General features: G+C 48.3%; 1 protein-coding gene across 3 annotated transcripts in view; it reads left to right on the top strand.

Moving 5' to 3' along the window:
- Positions 1-22,732, top strand: part of LOC101172397 (neuropilin-2) — a 94,772-nt gene that overhangs the window by 42,589 nt on the left and 29,451 nt on the right. For all 3 annotated transcript variants that reach the window (XM_023950505.2, XM_011473642.4, XM_011473641.4), the window contains exons 7-11: positions 205-360; positions 8,286-8,430; positions 15,245-15,420; positions 16,088-16,261; positions 18,323-18,467. In XM_023950505.2, coding sequence (XP_023806273.1) covers positions 205-360; positions 8,286-8,430; positions 15,245-15,420; positions 16,088-16,261; positions 18,323-18,467 — 796 coding nt within the window. The remainder of the gene's footprint in view (positions 1-204; positions 361-8,285; positions 8,431-15,244; positions 15,421-16,087; positions 16,262-18,322; positions 18,468-22,732) is intronic.

Here is a 22,732-nt window from a genome sequence, read left to right on the forward strand (position 1 = left end):
GGGAGGGGAGTTTGGCTTTTGTACAGGCGGAAATTAAGATGATCTGCAGCTTATTACCATCAACCAGGACATTGTCATGTAAAATCGGTGATAAAGAGCAGAAGAAAAAAACATGCCATCATTTTGGTTTTTTGTTCTTGTTTCTGACTTTGTCCAAACGCCTCTCCAGCCTCATTCCTCAAACAGATCTCCTCTGTTCCACAGGTGGACCTCCATACCCTGAAGGTGCTCACTGGCATCGCCACACAGGGCGCCATCTCCAAGGAAACTCAGAAGACCTACTATGTTACCACCTTCAAGTTGGAACTCAGCACCAACGGAGAGGACTGGATGATCTACAGGCACAGCAAAAACCACAAGGTGGGAACCAGAAGCTGGAACCGGTCCAGCCAGAGAAACAGAGACCTGTGGTGACTGGCATGCATGGGTGGAGAAGGTGGAGAGAAGCCCGAGATGGAAATATGCAGACAGAGGCGACCACAAGCCCAATACTGGACCGCTGACTGTAATTATTGTTGTTCAGCTGCCAATCATTTGGGTTTACAGCCAGACTTCAGTGACTGCAGGTCAAACCTCCACGTGCTGCTTTTCCAATCACATCTGCTTTCTGTTGTTCTGCGGTTCTGATCTGACTGAGCAGGTCTTTGGGCTTTCTGCTGTTGGAGCAACCTGAGCTGCTGTGGTGGAGTGGAACGGTAGTTTCCCAGACGTGGCTCTGAGTGTGTTTTCTGTGGAACAGAACAGCGTTTAGACGTAGAGTTTTCTGATGCTCCGTCAGGCGGCTGAGGGCCGAGGCGTCTCCGTGATGAAGCAGGCAGAACGGAGAGTCCTAATGCTTGAACCGGCAATTACCAGTCGAGCTGCCCGCCTCCAGGCTTTGGGGGTGTTTTCCATGCTAGCGTCCTCCCCGCACTGTGTGGTCACACACGTTTGTCCTGTGGTCTCGCGCCACGTCTCCTTAATGAGCACTTATACTCTCACAGATGCAAACGTTTTGCCCTGGGAGGGAGAGAACGACCCAGCTCCACCATCTGCTGCTTGTGGACTGCAGATCCCGCAGGAGTAAAAGTAGGAAAGACGCTCCAGATGTGATGTTAGCTCAGAAACCAGGCAGCAGTTTGAGGACGAGGCGAAGTCAACCAAAATGGAACCATATGATCATTTTAGTAAAAGCTGAGTGGCTATGCATCCATCAGGCTGCACCAGCGGGTCAGTTCAGGTCAGATTCACCAGCAGACCTGCGTCAGGCGCTTTAGGATCAGGTGATGGTGTCACCCCCCCCGACCGGGACATAACCCTGGAAAGGAGCTTCAGGTAAACCCACAGATCATGATACATGATCACCTGGAGCTCTGATGGAAGTTCACCTTCCTGCAGCGAGCATCAGATCATGAAGCTTCAGAGTTATTGTTCAGATCATTTTTTATGTCCTATGTCCCTTAATAGTTCAAAATCATTTGACTCCTATTCTGTTTTTGTCTAAGAATTTAAATAATAAAGAATTTCTTAAAATCTGTTTATTAGAATTCCCCAGACACTTTCTGTTAAAGCTAACAGAAAAGAATAAATTACTGTTGAACTTTTTAATTACTTTTGCCTAATGCTGAAGGTAAATGAGACGGTGATGAAGGTGGAAAACAGGTCAACTTAGCTTTATAAGTTAGCTAGTTAGGTGTTAACTGAGTGTAGTTTAAGCGGGTCTAACTGTCAGTGTTCAGATCAAATAATCCAAAGATGCAAAAAAAAAAAAAAGATCCTTCAAGCTACCAAATAAAGCACGCACAAATTTAAAATAAAAAAGGAGCCTCTGCATTCAGTGTTTTTCTGCATTTTTGGAAAAACTCTTCACTTCTAAAAAATAAATCATATATTCAAACAGAAAAATGTCTGTATCCGCCTGAACTTATGTCATTTCTGCTTCCGGCCGATCATGTCTGCCGCCATCTTGGTGTCTCTAAAATCAATTGGTCAGATGGTCGTTTTCCTCACTTTGCTCCAAGTTTCCACATTTTTCTCCTTCTCCTTGTTTTGGCAGTAGAGCAACACTCATGTCAGGTTGATAAACTTCCTGTATGAAGCAACACCATGAAGCGAAGTGAAGGTTTTAGACGGCTGAACCGCCTCTGGTCTCGTTCTGCTTTCAAGAAAACAGTCGAGATCTTCAGATGTAGAAAAGCTTCTGCTTTTCTCTCAGGCGGTTCCATCAGTACCTAAAACCTCCTGGGACAGGTTTTTATTCAGGATTGATGTGGTACAGATGTCATTACGCAGCCGCTTGAGTGACCCGAGGCAGACGTGTCCGTAGCCGTTCTAGAGAACGACCTTGGCCAAAAACAACATCTCCTTCTCTCACTTGAATCTGTTGAAAGGAGAAAGAAGGAGAGATGGGCGGCCGAGGAGATGAGCATCTACGGAGGATGAGGGACATTTCCAGAAAGGAAAAAAGACCTGGAAAAAAAGACAGGCAAAATCTGTCAAACTGTGAACTTTGATAGTGTGGGAAGCAGAGGGAGGAAAAGCGTTGGAAACCAAAGGGAGGGCGCAAGGTTCAGGGGAACGAGTGAGTGAAGGAAAGAAGCTGGAGGGGTGGGGGTATTCAGAGGGGAATCACACAGTAAAAGAAGGAGGGATGGACGGATGAAGTGAGGCAAGAAGTAGAGGAGGAATAATGAGAACAGCAGACGAGGGTGCTGACCACAAATCCCTCCGGAAAGATCAGAGGTTTCAGCGAGGCGGCCTGCAAGGATGTCAGGAGTAGTAAAGAAAATAAAAATGTAGCAGAGGAGAGCGGGCGAGGAGGGGAGGGTCAAAAGATGGAGAGGCTGAACAAGAGAAGAAGAAATAAGTTTGACTAATCAAAACAGAAAACAGCCTTGAAAAAACAGATTATTTAAATGGTGCCACATGTCTGTGGATTCGGCTGTGAAGATGAGGGATGAAGAAGGAAAAGGTTGTTTTTGTCCCGTCAAATGAAAGAGCTGAAGACGACCATCAGATTAGAGCGTTGATGTAGACGTCACTCACACGTGACGACCAACGGTCACCTCTCACCTTTGACCCTGATCAGAGAGTTTTCTCATCATGGGATGGACTTAGAGTGGAGCCGTTACTCCTCCACACCCAGAAAAGTTAGCTGATCAGGCCTGCTGTGGTGCAGTGGTTAACAGTGAGCCAGAGGTTGGTTCAAAATCCAGTCGTTCATGTGTGGGCATGATTGTGAATAGTGCCTTAGGTGTGAATGTGAGTAAACAGTCCAGGGTGAACCCACCTCTTCCCTGCAGTAGGTGGGATAGGCTCCAGCAACCCAATGACCCTAAACAGGAATACGTGGAAAAAACACGTAAACAGTTTTTTCCGCTCCTATTTTGGTAACATAAAGCTGAACTAGGGAAGCAACAAGTGTCTTCCCATTGGCTGGATTCAGACCAGTTACCCATGTGACCATTGTGTTTACCTGTCAGTCAGGCCTCTAACGGATCTTTATAGCTCTAAACAGCGTTTCTAAAAACCGTCCAAACGCCGTCCACCTCATGTCCAAGAACATCCATGAAGAAACTCACCTTGGTGTTGGTCCGGAGTTCAGCTGTGACTCCGTTTCCTGTGCGCTGAACCGTCCGTTGTCAGTTCTAATGGCCGTGGGGTTCCTCTCTGAAATTGTGTGTTCAGATTTGTGCTGCTGTGATGAAATGAGAGGAGATGGGGGTGTTTTATTATTCTATGGCCCCGTGCACACACACACACACACACACACACACACACACACCTGAAGCACGCTCAGCATGGACATTTGCATAATTCAGCACGTCGTCTCCGGCTGACTGACTGCGACCCTGCAGGTTTACTGCACGCGCTCACCTGCTCTCCACTTCCCCGTGTGATGACTGTTTTCATCTGTCATCTCATCTTCTTGCAGTCGCTTCCTCACCTTTTTTTCCTGCAAACTTAAATTAGATCCTCGGCGCTCACGGACATCTGCTGCTCCTTTTCTGCTGTTGGTGTTTGATCCAGGTGGGGCTGTGGAGGTAAATATTTGAAAAGCCCTCACCTTTCATGGTGTCGTCTTCTTCTGCCTCCAAACACTTTTGGGAACAGTGAGCAGCAAACAATGCAGACACGCTTACAAAAACACAACACTTGACAAAAGGTGTTCAGCTGTAGACCGTCAGCTGATTGACAGGTTGAGACGGAGGCTGGAGCACTTTAAGCCTCCATGAGTCCACGGATCCTCACCAGTGCAGACCTACAACACGACACAACAGTTGGAGGGAAACAGATAATTAGTTACATACTCTTAAAAAGCGAGTTTTCCTCCAGATTAATGAGCCGATGCTGAAATAGAAAATGTTCTTAGAAGTTTTAGGTTTAAATTAAACCCTTTTGGTTCATTCCTTCTTAATTTGTGTTTAACTGTGTGTGTATTTGTGTGTATCTGCTGTCTTTTTGGGGGTTTCATTAGTTTCAGGGCTGGATCTCAGAAATGACTGTTAGAAATGGGGTGACTGTTGTTGCATTAGCTAAACTGCATGTTTGTAACCCAAAGATTGAGCGTAGTTCCGGTCTTCTTGCTGCACTTGTACCGGTTTCCCCAGTTTTTATGGATATTGCTTGGATGTTTGGGTGCACTTGGGGAGGGAGGCGCATCAGTCAGCGGGGAGCTACATGGCTGCAACTTTGAGAAACAGTGGGTGAGTGCAAACCGCTGAGTCCCCCCTTGAGGAAGCTAACGCTTGATTTATGCTTCTGCACCGACTTTAATCAAAGCCGGTGTTTTTGTTTATACGTGTGCAGTGTTGTTTAAATTGCAGAATGTTGTAGCTGGAGCTAATGGAAGGAAGAAGACTGATGTCTCACTCCGGCTGCAGGCAGGAGCAACAAACCACTGATTTCCATTTTCCGTCTTTGGACGGAATACGACGCGTTCCCAGCTGAGAGGTTTTGGACGCTTTTAGTCTGGCGGGATTGATTGGTGTCACCATTTGTTCCCATCATATCCAGTTTTGTTTGGCCAGTGTGAAATTCCGGATCAGACAACTATTCTGAAGCGGAGATGAGCAGCCTGGCGTAGCGTGTTATATTTTATGTTTACTGGGACAACTCTCGTATTAAAGGGTTAAAAATGTGTAATTTATAGAAATAGATGATGGTCAGTTTTCTTCTTCCTGCTTCTATTTCTTGTCCTTGTTAGAACTTCTTTTGGACAACAGCGCCCCCAAATGAGCCGTTATTGGAACAGCCTGACTCTTCCAGATCCTTTGATCGGCTTTTGGTTAGCACGCGCTCAATGAACACCAGGATTGTACATAGAGCCTGAAAACAGACGTGAAACTTCCATAGCGATTGCAGAAGCATTGTAGAAGCTGGTAACACAGGTTTGTGGGCGGGCCGGTGTGAACGTAACCCGAAAGGCCTTGGCGAGTTGACTGTCTCTATCCAAGAGTAAGTCTTCAGTATCCTTAAGGGTTTTGTGAGCGGGGCAAACTGAACTGATGGTAAATCAAAGAATGACATGATGGACGCGTACCTGGTTCGTTGGTTGGTCGTGTCCCGGCCTGGTCACACTGTAATGGTAGCACTGGAAGGCCAACGGCTCCATTAGCAGCAGCTGGGATGACAGCAGCGTTTGTCGACCCTGAGCACCGGACTCCAGATGGATGTTGGCGTGTTCACAGCATTACACACCGCTGGTCTCTCATGCTTTACACACATGAACTCTATTTAGAGCTGGTAAAGGACAGACCCAAGGATAGACCTTCATGCGGCGTGCAGAAGGCCACACCACAGTGTGTGGGTCTGTCAGCTTCTACTTGTGCTACAGAAATGTTTGGCTATGCACAAGGGAAATCAGAAAGCCCCCGCCAGCCCCCAGCTCCTCAGAGTGAGACCTCATAATTACACTTTTACACGTCGACACACACTCGCTCATTGTAATTACAGTCTGCTACCACAATCCCATTAATTCTTTCAGGCCCTTTAGGCCTTTTTCCATCATTCAGATGTCGGTAGTTTCCACTATGAAGGCTTTTGTACGGACAACAGGTCACAGCGTCTGACTTTGTGCTCTTTACCCGCCGGGTCATGGGTTCAATTCCCAGCTGGCTCTGGGAGTTTCTCCATCCATATCTTGCCGTCCGTGACAGGCCTGCAGCTTGATGGATGGAGAACTCAGGGAAAATAATGTATTTACACACACAAACAAGCAAAACAAAACGCCTATAAATGCGTATGCAAGCGAGTAATTGCGAGGCCTTTGGCTTTGTTAAATAAAGCTCACTGGTTGCTAACACCACACGCTGCAACATAAGACAAAGTGTTGAGGATTCAAAGCCTTGGTGTTAAGGACATCTGCTCCTCCTCCGTGCACGCATGGCTGTACATCAGGATGGCAGAGCAGCAGCAGATAGAGATGTCAAGGAGTGGAGGGGAATGAAGGGGAGAGGCCCTGCTGTGTTTTCATGTGGAGAGCTCACAGATGACTGATGGAGAAAGAGACGGAGAGGTGGAGACATGACACTCCGTCAGATAGACACAGATATGAAGTCCCAATGTCAGGAGACAACCAGAGTGCTTCTGGCCATGTGCATTCAATTTCCTTTTATCTGTTTCTGTGTGTGTGCTTTCAGAGGAAATCATTTCACGTCCTCAAAGGCTGTGAGACCAAACTAACATAGTTGGAGTGTGTTTTTATCCAGAGATGACTGGTTTGTGTTTGCACTGTGTGTGAGAAACTGTTTGCTGTTGTGTGTTTGTGGTTCAGAGGACAAGAGGAGTTGATTTTTTCACTCTTCTTTGTACAGTTGATGCTGCATCAGCTCTGGCTGAGTCTGTGCATACTCCTCCATTTGCGTGCAGTCGCAGATGATGGCGTGCAGTCACAGATGATTGTTTGTATTCCAACACTTGGATTCTACTGCTAGTACTAGTCTAGATACCAAATACAAAAACAAATGTTGTGATGTGAACAAACATCAAGCGTTTCTGTCATATTTAGAAAATAAAGCATTAAAATGTTTACCTCAGCAGTTAAACTAAAAATGATAATGTTGGTTTTTGGAGATGGAACAGATTTATTTGCCGTAAAAGAGAAATAGAACCACAGTGTTGAGGTTTACATATGACATTAAGGTCAGTGAAAACATTTAGCAATGCTTACATAAAAGGTGAACAAAAAGTATAAATGCTGACATAAGGTAACGTTGCACTATGCTAATCTACAGGCTTTATTAGGGGAAGAAATGAATCATACCAGTGTTTTGTTTTTCTTCCTTTTTTAATTCTTAAATGTATTTTAATTTTGACATCAGTACATACCTATTCTATTCTAAATAAAATCCACCTCCTGCAGATTTACTCACATTAAAGATACAAGAAAGTCAAATCAGATTTGGTGTTTTCTATTATGAACATGGTGAGTCGTCATTTTTGTCTTCTTTTACTATAAAACCCTTTTTTTAAACCTACAAATATAAATTTAATTCTATACATTATAATTTTAGCCCACACACAGCAAATGAACTCTGTTGTGCAGTAGAATATGAGATTTATATTTATTGTAATGATGAACAATAAATCAAACGTTTGTCTATCATTTTGACCAGTTATCTGACGTCTGCATTTTGGAGGAGTGGTAAAGAACACCAGGCCTCCTGATTTAGAGTAATGTCAGCAGTGGTACAGAAAAGGTGATTTTATTCTAAGATCTCCTCGCATTAAAACAAACGTAATTAACAAAGCTCAACTAAAAAAACCTACTGTTTTTTTCAAATCATTGGCATTCTGCTTTTAAGCTGAAGAGCCACAATGGAGGGATAAAAGGGCAATATATGGCTGAAACGTTTGAAATAACCACAAAAACATATTTATAAGTCAAAACACCAGAAAGTTTCATTTATATCACAAAACCACAACAGAACCCAGGAGTTTAAACCAAATTAATCTATTATGCATTCATTGTTTATGAGTTTGGGCCACTTATGTCAAAACTATACATAGTTTTCTGTTGAATACAAAATAAAGTTGCTACTTTTCCTCATTTACAGCCACAGTTTCCATCATGAAGGCTGAGGTCGTGTAAAGTTCAACCACTTCTGAGTCTTATAACCAGCATTTGTATGTTTATAGAGAAATGTACCTGCAAACTAAAACCCAAAATAATTCTTTTATTTTTTGATGCAAGTGAATAAATGTTCATTTAAACCCAGATGGGAGTGAACGGACTGATCCCCACATGGATGAATGTGAAAGCCACCTCTCGCTTAACAAACATTCCTGCCATCGTCTGTCTGCAGATTTTTCACGGCAACACCGACGCAACAGAGGTGGTTCTGAACCGGATTCCACAGCCGGTGCTGGCCCGATTTGTGCGGATCCGGCCGCAGACGTGGAAGAACGGCATCGCGCTCAGATTTGAGCTCTACGGTTGTCAGATCACAGGTCAGACGGATTTACTGTCTTCACTTGGAAACCGAGTTTTTCTGCTCTTTCTCTGAAGTTCTTGGAAAACAAAGTTGTGTTTTAAAGAAGAGAAATTTACAAAAGGTCGACTGAGGGGCGAGAAGCTAGAGTGAAGTAAAGTCTTTAGACGGATGCGTGGTAATTTGTGTTTCCATCAGTGCTATTTATAATTCAGCTGATACTTTTATCTACTTCTCTGTTTCTCATGCAGAAAACACACCCACTCTGCTGCTCTCACACTCTTGCCCTCTCTTTCATATACATATCCCACTTTCTCTGACTCCCACTCACAGATCACCAACACACACAGAGGAAGACACACACTGGGCCTAATAGAATAATACTAGAGGGTGATGTGTGGGTGATAACATCAGAGAGTAACAGGCTCTCAGCTTTCATCTGCAGCTCTGGCAAACAAACATGATTTCAACCAGCATAATCAGCTCAATACTATAAATAGATAAAACTTAATTATGCTGTTGGTGTGTGTCAGTGTGTGTGTTTGGAAAGGCCGCACAAGAGAGAGGGTTTCAATCCGTTTGACCGGGCTGTGTCTCAGCTCCGCTGTGTCTTTATTGGGTTAGGGCCTCTTCCTGCTGCCGCCGTCGCCGTCATCCAGAGGACAAATACGCTCCCGTCCAGCAGGGCTATTTCAGCCCCCGCACAAATCACCGTCTCTCCAAAACATCATGACGCCGAGTGTGACGCGCATTCATCTGTCCTTGCTCTTTGCTGGCCATCCCCAGTATCTGAAGCCTTAGTCAGAGCTGCCCTACAGGCGAAAAATGATCAAACCTATACGGGACATTTTTATCCACGAGTGTGCAGATAACAACAGGTTTTAGTGAACATCTGAAACATGTAAGAGTGAGTAAAGGTGAGCCTTAAGGGAACCGAAAGACACACCTGACCTCCACTTAAAATGCAGCTGGATGGACGGATAGATGGATGGATGGATCGACGATGGATGAATAGAAGAACGGACGGACAGACAAAAAGACAGATGGGTGAATGACTTGATGGACAAATGAATGGATGGATGGATGGATGGATGGATGGATGGATGGATGGATGGATGGATGGATGGATGGATGGATGGATGGATGGATGGATGAATGTTGTCTCACGGTGTCTGGCTCATTGTTGAAAATGATCCACATGGCGGTCTTCCACGTTTCCTTCCACATCTAAAAGCATCCAGCCGGTCGTCTGGACTGATCCGACGTTTCTCTGGTTCCTCATAGACTCTGCAGACATGGACGCCGTCCAACCCCCCCCCGTGATAATGCCTCACAGCGGCCCATAAAGGCAGAAATAAAGCAGTCAGTCAGTGACATGTCATTAACTTAAATCACACTTTTATGTCTCCGCCTCTACTTTTCTCTCACTTTCTACCTATATGTCTTCAGTGTTGCTGTGTTTTCCCTTCCTCCTCCTCCTGCTCTCCCCGTCCTCCCATCGCCTTTACTGATGGCCTCCTTCAACACCTCCCTCCATCCCCCCACCTCCTTTGCCAGTCTTAAATCTTGCTGGTTCCTGCCTCATTCAGCAGCTCTTTCCCCGTCCGCCGTCCTAATCTCATTTTATGTTAGCGCTGCAGCACTTTATCAATCACTTATTTTCAGGACGGCCATTATTCTTCTCCAAGGCTGTGTGCGTGCGTGCGTAGTGTGTGTGTGTGTGTGTGTGTGTGTGTGTGTGTGTGTGTGTGTGCGTGCGGTGTGTCCAGTCAGGCACATTTGCATGGCAGCTTCAGCTCTGCTCCTCCAGAAGAGCTCAGTGGGAGTTTGCGCTACAGTGTGAGTGGGTGAAACATCAGAGCGGGTTTTAGTGCACGTATCAGTTTGTGCACGTGTGAGATAAGAGCTCTCATCCTGGTGTGTAACATCAGAGCGGGTTCTGCCGGATGTGGGGCCGTGATATTCCACTGCAGTCCAGAATTCAAAGACCTGCTGGAGGCAGCAGCCGAGGAGTGGAGATGAGGAGAAAACAAAACAACCACTTTTCTGTTGTAAGACTCCTCACCTGTTATTGGGTTTGAGGACGCCGGCGGAGCTGGACGTGGGTGGAGCCGGGCGCCGTCTTCTGTTTATTGTTGATGCATTATTTACTGCACTGAGGACTGGAAACAGCACAGCATTAAACTTTAACCAGAGTGAGGACCTGAGGAGCATCACCATCAGTCACCATCAACCTCTCCACTGTTCTGCAGCCCAGTCTGTTGATCTCTCCATTTACTCCTCTTCCTCAGCGTTTCTCATGATCACTGAACCCTCAACACATTCCTGCTTCTGTTTTCTCTCATTGATCTTGGCAGGGTGGGGGGAAGCTTGCTTGGCACATTTGTCAGTGTAATAAACTACATCCCTTTCATCTGCAGTTTCTTCTTTAGGGAGATCTTTCCAAAGTTGAAGCAAAATAAAATTTTGTGAAAGGAAAAATTAATAAAGCAGCAAGCTGCATATTACGGCCACAACCCGCCCAAACCCTTGGCACTCTGACCCACTCTGACCCGCTCTGACTCACTCTGACTCGCTTTGACTCGCTCTGTCGCTCTGACCCACTCTGACTCGCTCTGACTCGCTCTGACTCGCTCTGACTCACTCTGACTTGCTCTGACTCGCTCTGTCGCTCTGACTCACTCTGACTCGCTCTGACTCGCTCTGACTCCCTCCGTCGCTCAGACCCACTCTGACTCACTCTGTCGCTCCGACCCACTCAGACTCGCTCTGACTAACTCTGACTCACTCTGACCCACTCTGACTCACTCTGACTCACTCTGACTCGCTCTGACTCCCTCCGTCGCTCAGACCCACTCTGACTCACTCTGTCGCTCTGACCAACTCAGACTCGCTCTGACTAACTCTGACTCACTCTGACTCGCTCTGACTCACTCTGACTCACTCTGTCGCTCTGACCCACTCAGACTCGGTCTGACTAACTCTGACTCACTCTGACTCGCTCTGACTCACTCTGACTCGCTCTGACTCCCTCCGTCGCTCAGACCCGCTCTGACTCACTCTGACTCGCTCTGACTGGCTCAGATCCGCTCTGACTCGCTCGGACTCACTCTGACTCGCTCTGACTCCCTCCGTCGCTCGGACTCACTCTGACTCGCTCTGTCGCTCTGTCTGGCTCAGATCTGCTCTGACTCCCTTTGTCGCTCTGACTCGCTCTGACTCGCTCTGACTGGCTGGCTCAGATCCGCTCTGACTCCCTCTGTCGCTCCGACTCACTCTGACTCGCTCTGTCGCTCTGACCAACTCAGACTCGCTCTGACTAACTCTGACTCACTCTGACTCGCTCTGACTCACTCTGACTCACTCTGTCGCTCTGACCCACTCAGACTCGGTCTGACTAACTCTGACTCACTCTGACTCGCTCTGACTCACTCTGACTCGCTCTGACTCCCTCCGTCGCTCAGACCCGCTCTGACTCACTCTGACTCGCTCTGACTGGCTCAGATCCGCTCTGACTCGCTCGGACTCACTCTGACTCGCTCTGACTCCCTCCGTCGCTCGGACTCACTCTGACTCGCTCTGTCGCTCTGTCTGGCTCAGATCTGCTCTGACTCCCTTTGTCGCTCTGACTCGCTCTGACTCGCTCTGACTGGCTCAGATCCGCTCTGACTCGCTCTGACTCACTCTGACTCGCTCTGACTCGCTCTGACTTGCTCTGTCGCTCTGGCCCACTCAGACTCGCTCTGACTAACTCTGACTCACTCTGTCGCTCTGACACCCTCTGACTCGCTCTGATTCCCTCCGTCGCTCAGACCCGCTCTGACTCACTCTGACTCGCTCTGACTGGCTCAGATCCGCTCTGACTTGTCTGACTCACTCTGACTCGCTCTGACTCCCTCCGTCGCTCAGACTCACTCTGACTCGCTCTGTCGCTCTGTCTGGCTCAGATCCGCTCTGACTCCCTCTGTCGCTCTGACCCACTCAGACTCGCTCTGACTAACTCTGACTCCCTCCGTCGCTCAGACCCGCTCTGACTCACTCTGACTCGCTCTGACTGGCTCAGATCCGCTCTGACTCGCTCTGACTCACTCTGACTCGCTCTGACTCCCTCCGTCGCGCAGACTCACTCTGACTCGCTCTGTCGCTCTGTCTGGCTCAGATCCGCTCTGACTCCCTCTGTCGCTCCGACTCCCTCTGTCGCTCCGACTCACTCTGACTCACTCTGACTGGCTCAGATCCGCTCTGACTCACTCTGACTCCCTCCGTCGCTCCGACTCACTCTGACTCGCTCTGACTGGCTCAGATCCGCTCTGACTCACTCTGACTCCCTCCGTCGCTCAGACTCACTCTTACTCGCTCTGTCGCTCTGTCTGGCTCAGATCCGCTCTGACTCCCTCTGTCGCTCCGACCCACTCAGACTCGCTCTGACTAACTCTGACTCACTCTGACCCACTCTGACTCGCTCTGACTCACTCTGACTCGCTTTGACTCGCTCTGTCGCTCTGACCCACTCTGACTCGCTCTGACTCGCTCTGACTCGCTCTGACTCGCTCTGACTCACTCTGACTCGCTCTGACTCCCTCCGTCGCTCAGACCCACTCTGACTCACTCTGTCGCTCTGACCAACTCAGACTCGCTCTGACTAACTCTGACTCACTCTGACTCGCTCTGACTCACTCTGACTCACTCTGTCGCTCTGACCCACTCAGACTCGGTCTGACTAACTCTGACTCACTCTGACTCGCTCTGACTCACTCTGACTCGCTCTGACTCCCTCCGTCGTTCAGACCCGCTCTGACTCACTCTGACTCGCTCTGACTGGCTCAGATCCGCTCTGACTCACTCTGACTGGCTCAGATCCGCTCTGACTCGCTCGGACTCACTCTGACTCGCTCTGACTCCCTCCGTCGCTCGGACTCACTCTGACTCGCTCTGTCGCTCTGTCTGGCTCAGATCTGCTCTGACTCCCTTTGTCGCTCTGACTCGCTCTGACTCGCTCTGACTGGCTCAGATCCGCTCTGACTCGCTCTGACTCACTCTGACTCGCTCTGACTCGCTCTGACTTGCTCTGTCGCTCTGGCCCACTCAGACTCGCTCTGACTAACTCTGACTCACTCTGTCGCTCTGACACCCTCTGACTCGCTCTGATTCCCTCCGTCGCTCAGACCCGCTCTGACTCACTCTGACTCGCTCTGACTGGCTCAGATCCGCTCTGACTTGTCTGACTCACTCTGACTCGCTCTGACTCCCTCCGTCGCTCAGACTCACTCTGACTCGCTCTGTCGCTCTGTCTGGCTCAGATCCGCTCTGACTCCCTCTGTCGCTCCGACTCACTCTGACTCGCTCTGACTGGCTCAGATCCGCTCTGACTCACTCTGACTCCCTCCGTCGCTCAGACTCACTCTTACTCGCTCTGTCGCTCTGTCTGGCTCAGATCCGCTCTGACTCCCTCTGTCGCTCTGACTCGCTCTGACTCACTCTGACTCGCTCTGACTGGCTCAGATCCGCTCTGACTCGCTCTGACTCACTCTGACTCGCTCTGACTCGCTCTGTCGCTCTGACCCACTCAGACTCGCTCTGACTAACTCTGACTCACTCTGTCGCTCTGACCCGCTCTGACCCGCTCTGACACCCTCTGACTCGCTCTGACTCCCTCCGTCGCTCTGACTCGCTCTGACTCGCTCTGTCGCTCTGACCCACTCAGACTCGCTCTGACTATCTCTGACTCACTCTGTCGCTCTGACCCGCTCTGATCCGCTCTGACACCCTCTGACTCGCTCTGTCTCACTCTGACTCACTCCGTCGCTCAGACCCGCTCTGAGTCACTGACCCACTGACCTGCTCTGACCCGCTCTGACCCGCTCTGACACCCTCTGACTCGCTCTGACTCCCTCCGTCGCTCTGACTCGCTCTGTCGCTCCGACTCACTCTGACTCGCTCTGACTGGCTCAGATCCGCTCTGACTCACTCTGACTCCCTCCGTCGCTCAGATTCACTCTTACTCGCTCTGTCGCTCTGTCTGGCTCAGATCCGCTCTGACTCCCTCTGTCGCTCTGACTCGCTCTGACTCACTCTGACTCGCTCTGACTGGCTCAGATCCGCTCTGACTCGCTCTGACTCACTCTGACTCGCTCTGTCGCTCTGACCCACTCAGACTCGCTCTGACTAACTCTGACTCACTCTGTCGCTCTGACCCGCTCTGACCCGCTCTGACACCCTCTGACTCGCTCTGACTCCCTCCGTCGCTCTGACTCGCTCTGACTCGCTTTGTCGCTCTGACCCACTCAGACTCGCTCTGACTAACTCTGACTCACTTTGTCGCTCTGACCCGCTCTGACCCGCTCTGACACCCTCTGACTCGCTCTGTCTCACTCTGACTCACTCCGTCGCTCGGACCCGCTCTGAGTCACTGACCCACTGACCTGCTCTGACCTGCTCAGACCCGCTGTGACTCGCTCTGACCCGCTCTGACTCACTGACCCACTCTGACCATTTTATGTTCGGGTGGCCTGCGAGTGAAGAACAGGCCTTTTTTTTTCTTTTGGGGGCGGGGTGTTTTATGTCCATACTTCATTTTCTCAGGGTACTAGGTGTGTGCAGGTTTTGGTGAGTCTTTGTGGATGTGGCGGGACGTTTTGCCCTCCCTGAGTCTCTGCCTGATTCTTAACTTCTTGTTCTTTTTCATCATATCATCCTAACACGTTGAACATGATACAAACCAAAGCAAAGCAGACAAAGTTTTGGATTGAAAGAACCTGGAACGATGAGCATGAATCCCCTTTATTGTCTCTTTGGAGAAACAATGGCGTTGAGTATTCTCCTCTGCTCCTCAGATGCTCCCTGCTCCGAGCTGCAGGGGATGCTGTCTGGGCTGCTGCCAGACTCGCAGATCTCTGCCTCCTCCATGAGGGACATCCACGGCTCCATGGGGGCAGCCCGGCTGGTGGCCAGTCGGTCCGGCTGGTTTCCCAACCCCACACAGCCCATCGTGGGAGAGGAGTGGCTGCAGGTGTGTATCTGGGGTTCGGAGGTGATATTACAATGAGGAACTCTTATTGCGGCGCTGTGCCTCCCCCACAAATATACCTGAAATGTCTGAGCTGTTTTCACGTGCAACGACACAAGAAAGTATTTCCTCATCATCTCACACCTGGAATGTTCCTCTGGTATTAAAATCAGAGGAATCCAGACATTGAATCACAGTCCAGACCACAGAGGCAGAGCGGGAGACCGGTCCTTCAGGAAGGCTCGGATTCACTGCGTCTAGTTAAATGTTCGGTCACATGGTTGATCATAAATCCTTACAGTGAACATTTAATCAGGAATAAAATGAACCATTTGTTTTAACCAGATTTCATGTTGATTAAAGTTTTTCTTTCTCCAAACAAACGTTTTTATTTTATTTCTGGTCTTCAAATATGAAATTCTTTGAAATTTTGGTAAAATGTATTCAGTTTTATCTAGAGAAATGAAAGGTCTCCCATTGCAATGAAATTCCAGTTCATTTCCATGTAATGTTATGAGCGTCTATAGAATGCAGGCCGATTGACCCTCTTTGAAAACGTTTGGACCCTCCTGGTCTCTGTCACAGTCCCAAAGCCGTGACCTCTTCTGGTCCTCTGGAGCTCCGTCCACCTGTCAGCCCGTGCAGAAACGGCGTGATGTGTGTGTTGCAGGTGGACCTTGGCGTGCCAAAGATGGTGCGTGGCGTCATCACTCAGGGAGCCAGAGGGCTGGAGGGCAGCACCAGCGCCGAGAACCGAGCGTTTGTCCGAAAGTACAAACTGGCTCACAGCTTAAACGGCAAAGACTGGAGCTACATCCCTGACAGCAAGACCGGCTTCGCTAAAGTAAAGAGACCCTCCTCTTCCTCACAGACACATCGTCCCTCAGACGTGTCTCCTGTTCCTCTCCTTCTGTCTTACTCTCTTTATTTGAATTTCCTCATGGTAGAAGCGGTTTTCCAGCGTCAGACCGGATCAAAATTCTGTTTAATCACCTCTCCTCCTGCTTCTGTTTCAGTCTCTCTTCATCCTGAACTCTCTCTGTCTCTCATCCACTCGTTTGCTCATCATCCATTCGTCTCTCAAGGGTGTTAATTAAAAATGTCTTTCCTGCATCAGCGCTCAGCTCTGCTGGCAGTCCACGGCGCTGAGAGAGAGAGACGCTTTCCTGAAAAGCTCTAACAGCAGAACTGAGATCTTCTGGCCGTGCTAAACGCCTCCTCGGATTTTTGTCTAAAAAATTCAAAGTTTTTACATTTTTTCCCAATTCAAACGAGAAGATGCCGTTCATTGAGTGAAAGTGATGAATCTGGATTCATTTCAGTCTTTGTTTCCAGAGACTGCAGTTGCTTCAAGGATGATTAGAAAATCAAAGCGCCACGGTTGTTACTTTGGTGGCGTGTGTCACGCTGAGCCGGGACACGACGCCGATCACTCCGGTTGTGTGACTTTACACAGGATTACTGTTTCTCCTGTTTGTCGATGTACCTTCAGGAAAATGCAACTTTAGTTCTTCAGCTTCACTTGAGATCCAGAAACATCTCCATCAATGTGATGAGCATCGCAACATGATCACACATCGCTGTGGAAAAGTATTTGCTCCCTCTGGATTTTATGTTCTTGAATATTTGAAGCACTAAATGAAACACAGATTCTAGCTGCTGAACCCAAGTTCAGATCCCAAATCATGGACTGATGGAAGACATCAGGTCCTGAAGCTACAAAGCAGCACCACATCATCACACCGCCACCACCATGTCCAACTATTTCCTCTGAAACGTGGTCTTCGCTGCCCCAGATTGCACATTGTAACGTTGTCCCATTACTTACTTCTTCACTCAGGACCAGGTAACTTTGAGGGTGGGGGGTGTTGTCCTTCTCAGATGGAGCTGAATATCATTTGATAAAAAAGTTAGAAAAAAAAAATAGTAGCCTAACATGAAAGCAGGTTGGGATGAGTTAAAGACGTTCTGCAGCACAGTGACAGCAGTTTAAGCCTTCTGAATGTTTAATACCTCAAGTCTCTCAAAACACTTTTTCAGTCTGCAAAAAGCAGACCACCCCCCCACCAAATGACAGAGGGCCAGGTAGCGTCCATTCTTTCCTCAGACATGTTTAGGCGCATCGCGCTCAGTCAGCAATACTAACCATCTACAAACAATGACAACAGAATCCTCAACACCTGACTCTACCTGACGACTCTAGGGGTGGAGCTTGAGGTGAGAGTCGGTTCTGATCAGAACCTGCAGCATCGTTGAGGTGGGAGGAGCTTTATCCAGCTTCAGTCAGCTGTGAAGGCAGAAGCTCGTGACGCTGCAGGACATGAAGGCTGACAGCAGAAGGAACAAGAATCCTGATCCACTGTGGCATGAGCACGCGTGTAACACGTGTGTGGAGCTGCAGGTCTCCGTGTTTCTGGAGGAGGAAGCTGTGAGCTGGAATGACGTTGCAGTGAAAACAGATGGAGTCCAAAGGAAGAGCAGACTATGGTGCTGCAATCATGGATGAAGTCCCCTAAAGAAGTCCCATTGTCGTGTGTGTCGTGAAGGATTTATAAGGATAATGGAAGTTAGACCACGTGCACGTGCACACAAATGCTGCATGCACGGGTTGTGCACGTGGTCAGAAAGTGCCCGTAGGACGTCCACACAAACTACTCTCTGATTGTCTAATTTCCCCATTTCAACCAGTCAGGCTGCTACAAGGGGCGCACACGTATCACGTGAACATCACTAACGGGCTCCTTGTACGTTTGAAAAACAGAAAAATGTGTTTGACACGCCTGCATGTCACCTACTTCCCCCTTCCTCACCCTTACGGGTGGCTTAAGTGTTCACCACGACCTGTCGCCCGCAGCGCGACCCCACGGATCAGGTTGAAAAAGCAGCATCCACTTTTTCTCTGCAGGTTTTTGAAGGGAACAGCCACTACGATACTCCAGAGGTGCGGCGGTTCGATGAGATCGTGGCGCAGTACATCCGGGTCTTCCCGGAGCGATGGTCTCCAGCTGGGATCGGCATGAGGATGGAGGTCCTCGGCTGCGATAGGCCAGGTGAGCGGATTTCACGCAGCTAAAAAACAAAAACGGTGGCTTGGACTGTTTCTGTGTAAAACCACAAACTGGTTTGACTTCCGTTCAAGCCAGTGAAAACGGTTTGAAAACCGTCACACATCAAAGTGTGTGAAAGGTTCCACCTGATGAGGGGAAATCCCTCTGAGTCGGTGCTGTGTTCATCTGTAGATGTGTTTATGTGTCAGTACACCCACACACACACACACACACACACACACACCCACACACACACACACACACACACACACACACACCCACACACACACACACACACGCACACATATATATTGGTTGAAGTTAATCACGCAGCTCCATAGGAGGCTGTTAACCATGTCTGGACAGGGATTACCATGTCTAGGTCAGTGGACTTTCTCTAATAGTGCCCAGCTGTGTGATGCATTGTGCTCCCAGCTTATTGAGTTAACATGGAAGCAGTGAAGGATTAGGATGATCAATCCTCAATCTCCAGAATAAAGCAGGTTTCTGGCATTTTCTGTGCGGTTGAACTGCTTGGGGAGGCTGTAAACTGCTCAGAGGGAGATGAATGCAGCCCGTTAGTGTGCATGTTACTCAGCTGTGCACCTTACAATGTGACTGTGTGTAACCGACCTTGTTAGCCGTGGCAGCAAATTATTTCTGCGCTGCTCTAAACCTCAGGAACAGAGCAGGTCATCTTATGCAATAACATTGAGCTGTACTGTAAATACAGCTGAACAGATTCTGGGCGCCACTGCCGCCGCCACGGCGGTCACAGTCTGCTCTCTGCGCCGCCGCGACCTGCTTCAGTCGTGACGTGTGACAGGTGGAGACGAGAATGAGGAGCGACGCACACCTGCTCCCGCTGGACCGGTGCGGCGCTGTGGGCGGCTGCTGATGGATGCAGTTTTAGAAAGGGGGGGTTCAGGTGGGAGCAGTCCATCCCAGACGTGTCAGGGTTGAGCAGCCGGCGCCTCGTGACGGGGGCATTAAGGATGCACTGATTACCTCTGAGCTGGCATAAAGGAAGATGTGCTGTAATCAGGAGGAGGAGAAATAAGGTTTGTGTTTCTGATGGATCAGGTTCAGGTATAGATGTCCTCTAACACAAAACACACCTGAGGTTTGTTTCCTGCTGTAACCTCAGGAAAACGCCAAGCTGATGGGAATCCTAGATGGCGTTAAACGGACGTGTCTTCATGCAGATCGGTTTTTCTGCAGCCGTGGCTGTAGAGAAGCAGTTTCTCTGCTGCAGGTTCGTAGACGGTCGGCCCGCCACATGTCGGCCCGCCACATGTCGGCCCGCCACATGTCGGCCCGCCACATGTCGGCCCTCTGGACGGGGGCTGTGCTTCAGACGCCACCGCAGTTCGCTCGCACATCACATGACCCGCCGTCCTGACGGCAGCCGCACACTGAGAGGAGGCTGCAGTGTCACGTCTGCCCTGTTGCTTTCACTCGGGTTACTCTGGCCGACTAACAGCTGGACCAGAGCCCAGCTGAGGGGCTCAGAGGAGGCTTTCTTTGTGCGTCTTCCTGCCTGTGTGTGTTTGTTCTGCTGTTGTGTTGCGCTGTGGAAGGAAGATGAAATATTTAGCAGAGCATCAGCTTCAGTCCGCTGAACAGAACTGTTTACGCCTCAGACGCAAACACAAGAATAAAGAGACGGAGAACTCCGGTGGGCTGAAGCGGCTTCTGCTGAATGCACGCACGTACGTGCACGCACACACACACACACATGCAGAGTGGAAGAAAAAACAAGCAAAGAAGGAAAAACATCAGCTCTCTTCCTCTCATGAGGAACACTCTTCATTCCTCTGGACAGTCACCAGAACGTTTTCCTCCAGTTAACTTTACTTCCTGTTTGGGGAAAAACAAACAACTTCATTTTTTTCTGCTTTTCATTATTTAGGATCCAGACACGACTTTCCATTACTGCTGCTGGATTGTTTTCACATCGGCCTGACAATCCCACCCAAAAAAAATCCACATTTACAGCTCCGACTTTAAGCGAGACGCACAATGACGCCGCTTAGCTGCTCATTATTGTTCAACAAGAGCAGGAATGTGACTGCCGTCTGCAATCAGGCGCTGCAGCCGTGACGGCGGCGTGTCATCCAGGCGTCTGACCGCAGAGATTAAAGCTGCTGTTCACGCATCCCAACGCCTGCAGGTGGACAACAAAGTACACACACACACAGGTACACACACACAAACATCAACAGACAAACCCAGGATCACAGAGACGCTGACAGACAGATGAAAGTTCTCCAGAGTTGATCACACGTCTTCTTATCGGGGGGTGAGAGTCTAAGAATAGCTGTTAGTTGATCTGCTGCTGCTTCATGAACCAGAATCATCTTCCTCCTGACAACCAGACACAACAGACAACACAACTTTACGTCATGTTTGCCCCTTCATCCAAGTGGGGGCAGTTGATTGGAGATCTCCGGAGGTAATTAGTGTGACCGCGTTAGGAAAAGCCCCGAGCCGCACGTCTCTGTGAAGATCCAGCTTCATGATGGAGCTGCGACGTCACAGAAAGACGGTAACTCTGGACAGTTTGGTGGAATACTTTCAGGGTTTCCCGTTTTTGGTCGACCTTTTCCTTCAGATGGTGAGGCTAAGAAGGGGTTTCACCCAAGGAGCGTCCTCGCCGTGGAGCTTCAAAGGTCTGACCCGGTTTGATGTTGTTTCAGTCAACTTCAGAGCCGAGCAACAGAGAATTTCACTGAATCTTGTAGAGATTTTAGGAAATAGCGTTAAGGTTTTAAAAGCAGATGCAGCAGTAAGGATCAGTAATTAAAGACACAAACCTTGTTTTAGATTCAAATTTCAAACCTTTATTTACAACACTTTTTCAGACAAACTTCACCTTCCACTCTACATAAACACAAAAGTTTGGAAAATTCTCAATGTGATTTTCCATAAGCAAAGCAGAATTAAGCTGTTTGTCAACAAAAACTTTCATTGTCCCGCATTTTATTAATTTGGGGTAAAAAACATATCCAGCATTTCACAGCAGAAATAGGACCTTTTTTTGATTTAATGTCCTACAGGTTTCAGTGCTGTCAGGTTTGTCTTCATGAGAACACCTGAGCTTAAACTCCGCCCACACAGCTGCAGAACATGTTCTAGAATCATCCGGAACTTCCTTTGGAAGTACCAGATAGTCGTATTTTCATTCCAACAGTAACCTAGTATTCATTTATATCTGTGGAAAAACTATTTTCTAACTTTTCTTTTGTCTCCACAAACCTTTTTGTTAGAATGAACCGCCTGTTTTCAGCCATAAAAACTCTGATTACATCCCCTAAAATCATCAAATGAGTATATTATAATATCTGTCGGGTACATTAGAACACTTAAGGCAACAAAATTATAAGTCACTTTTTATTTGGAAAACTTTAGAGTTGACAAACATGGAGAAAATTCATTTTTAGGATTAGATCAAGTCTTGTTTTAGTAGAAAAAAGTGAAAGGTACATTCTATTACTTTCCTACATTTGAGTATGGATCTGTAAAAGTCTGTAAAAGTATTACAGAGGCTGAAAGGGCTGTCAGATAAGAAAAATAACATTTTCTTGTTGTTTCTAGTGAAACCTGCTTTTGATTTTCCTCATTTTGTAATAAAAAGCGTCACTAGAAGCTCCTTTCGAGGGAAGCAGACGTGGGAAACACTGATGAGGAGGGGGCTGAGGGCTGATGTTTGGGGCTTCTGCAGAGCTCCTGTAAGGAGCCCCCACCGCCGCTCAGACACCACACCTCCTCCCCAGACTTCATCGCACTCGTCGGCTCTTTAACTTCACAACCTTCCTGGTTTCTGCAGCCATTTCTTTCTTATGAAAGTCATCAATGAGTTTGAACGATTTCAGTTCAACACTAATAAGGAGATGCAAATCTGCATTTTCCTGATTGAGTTCAATCAAACTCCTGCAGAGCTGCGTCGGCCTCACAGATGTTTTCAAACTCACATCCTAAATAGGAGATCATACAGAAGTCGGTTTGACCTCCGGAGCCGCGTTACAAGCGTACGACGGCGTTAAGTGATTTAAAATGGAGCACACAGCCACAGAGCATTAGCATTTTGGAATGAAAAACAGGAATGTGTGATTTATTCGGGACAGCTGAGGGGATCTGGTCTTCCTCTGGTTCTGGTTTCACACATGGAAACGCTCAGTTGGGCCTGGCTCTCTGTGGGTTCCTCTGTGTTTATGTGTCAGTGTGCAAAACAGCTGAAGCTGCTCCAGTGTAAATATTTAGTTTCT

This window comes from Oryzias latipes, chromosome 21, assembly GCF_053564925.1.
Source record: "Oryzias latipes strain Hd-rR chromosome 21, Olatipes_Hd-rR_3.1".
NCBI lineage: Eukaryota > Metazoa > Chordata > Actinopteri > Beloniformes > Adrianichthyidae > Oryzias > Oryzias latipes.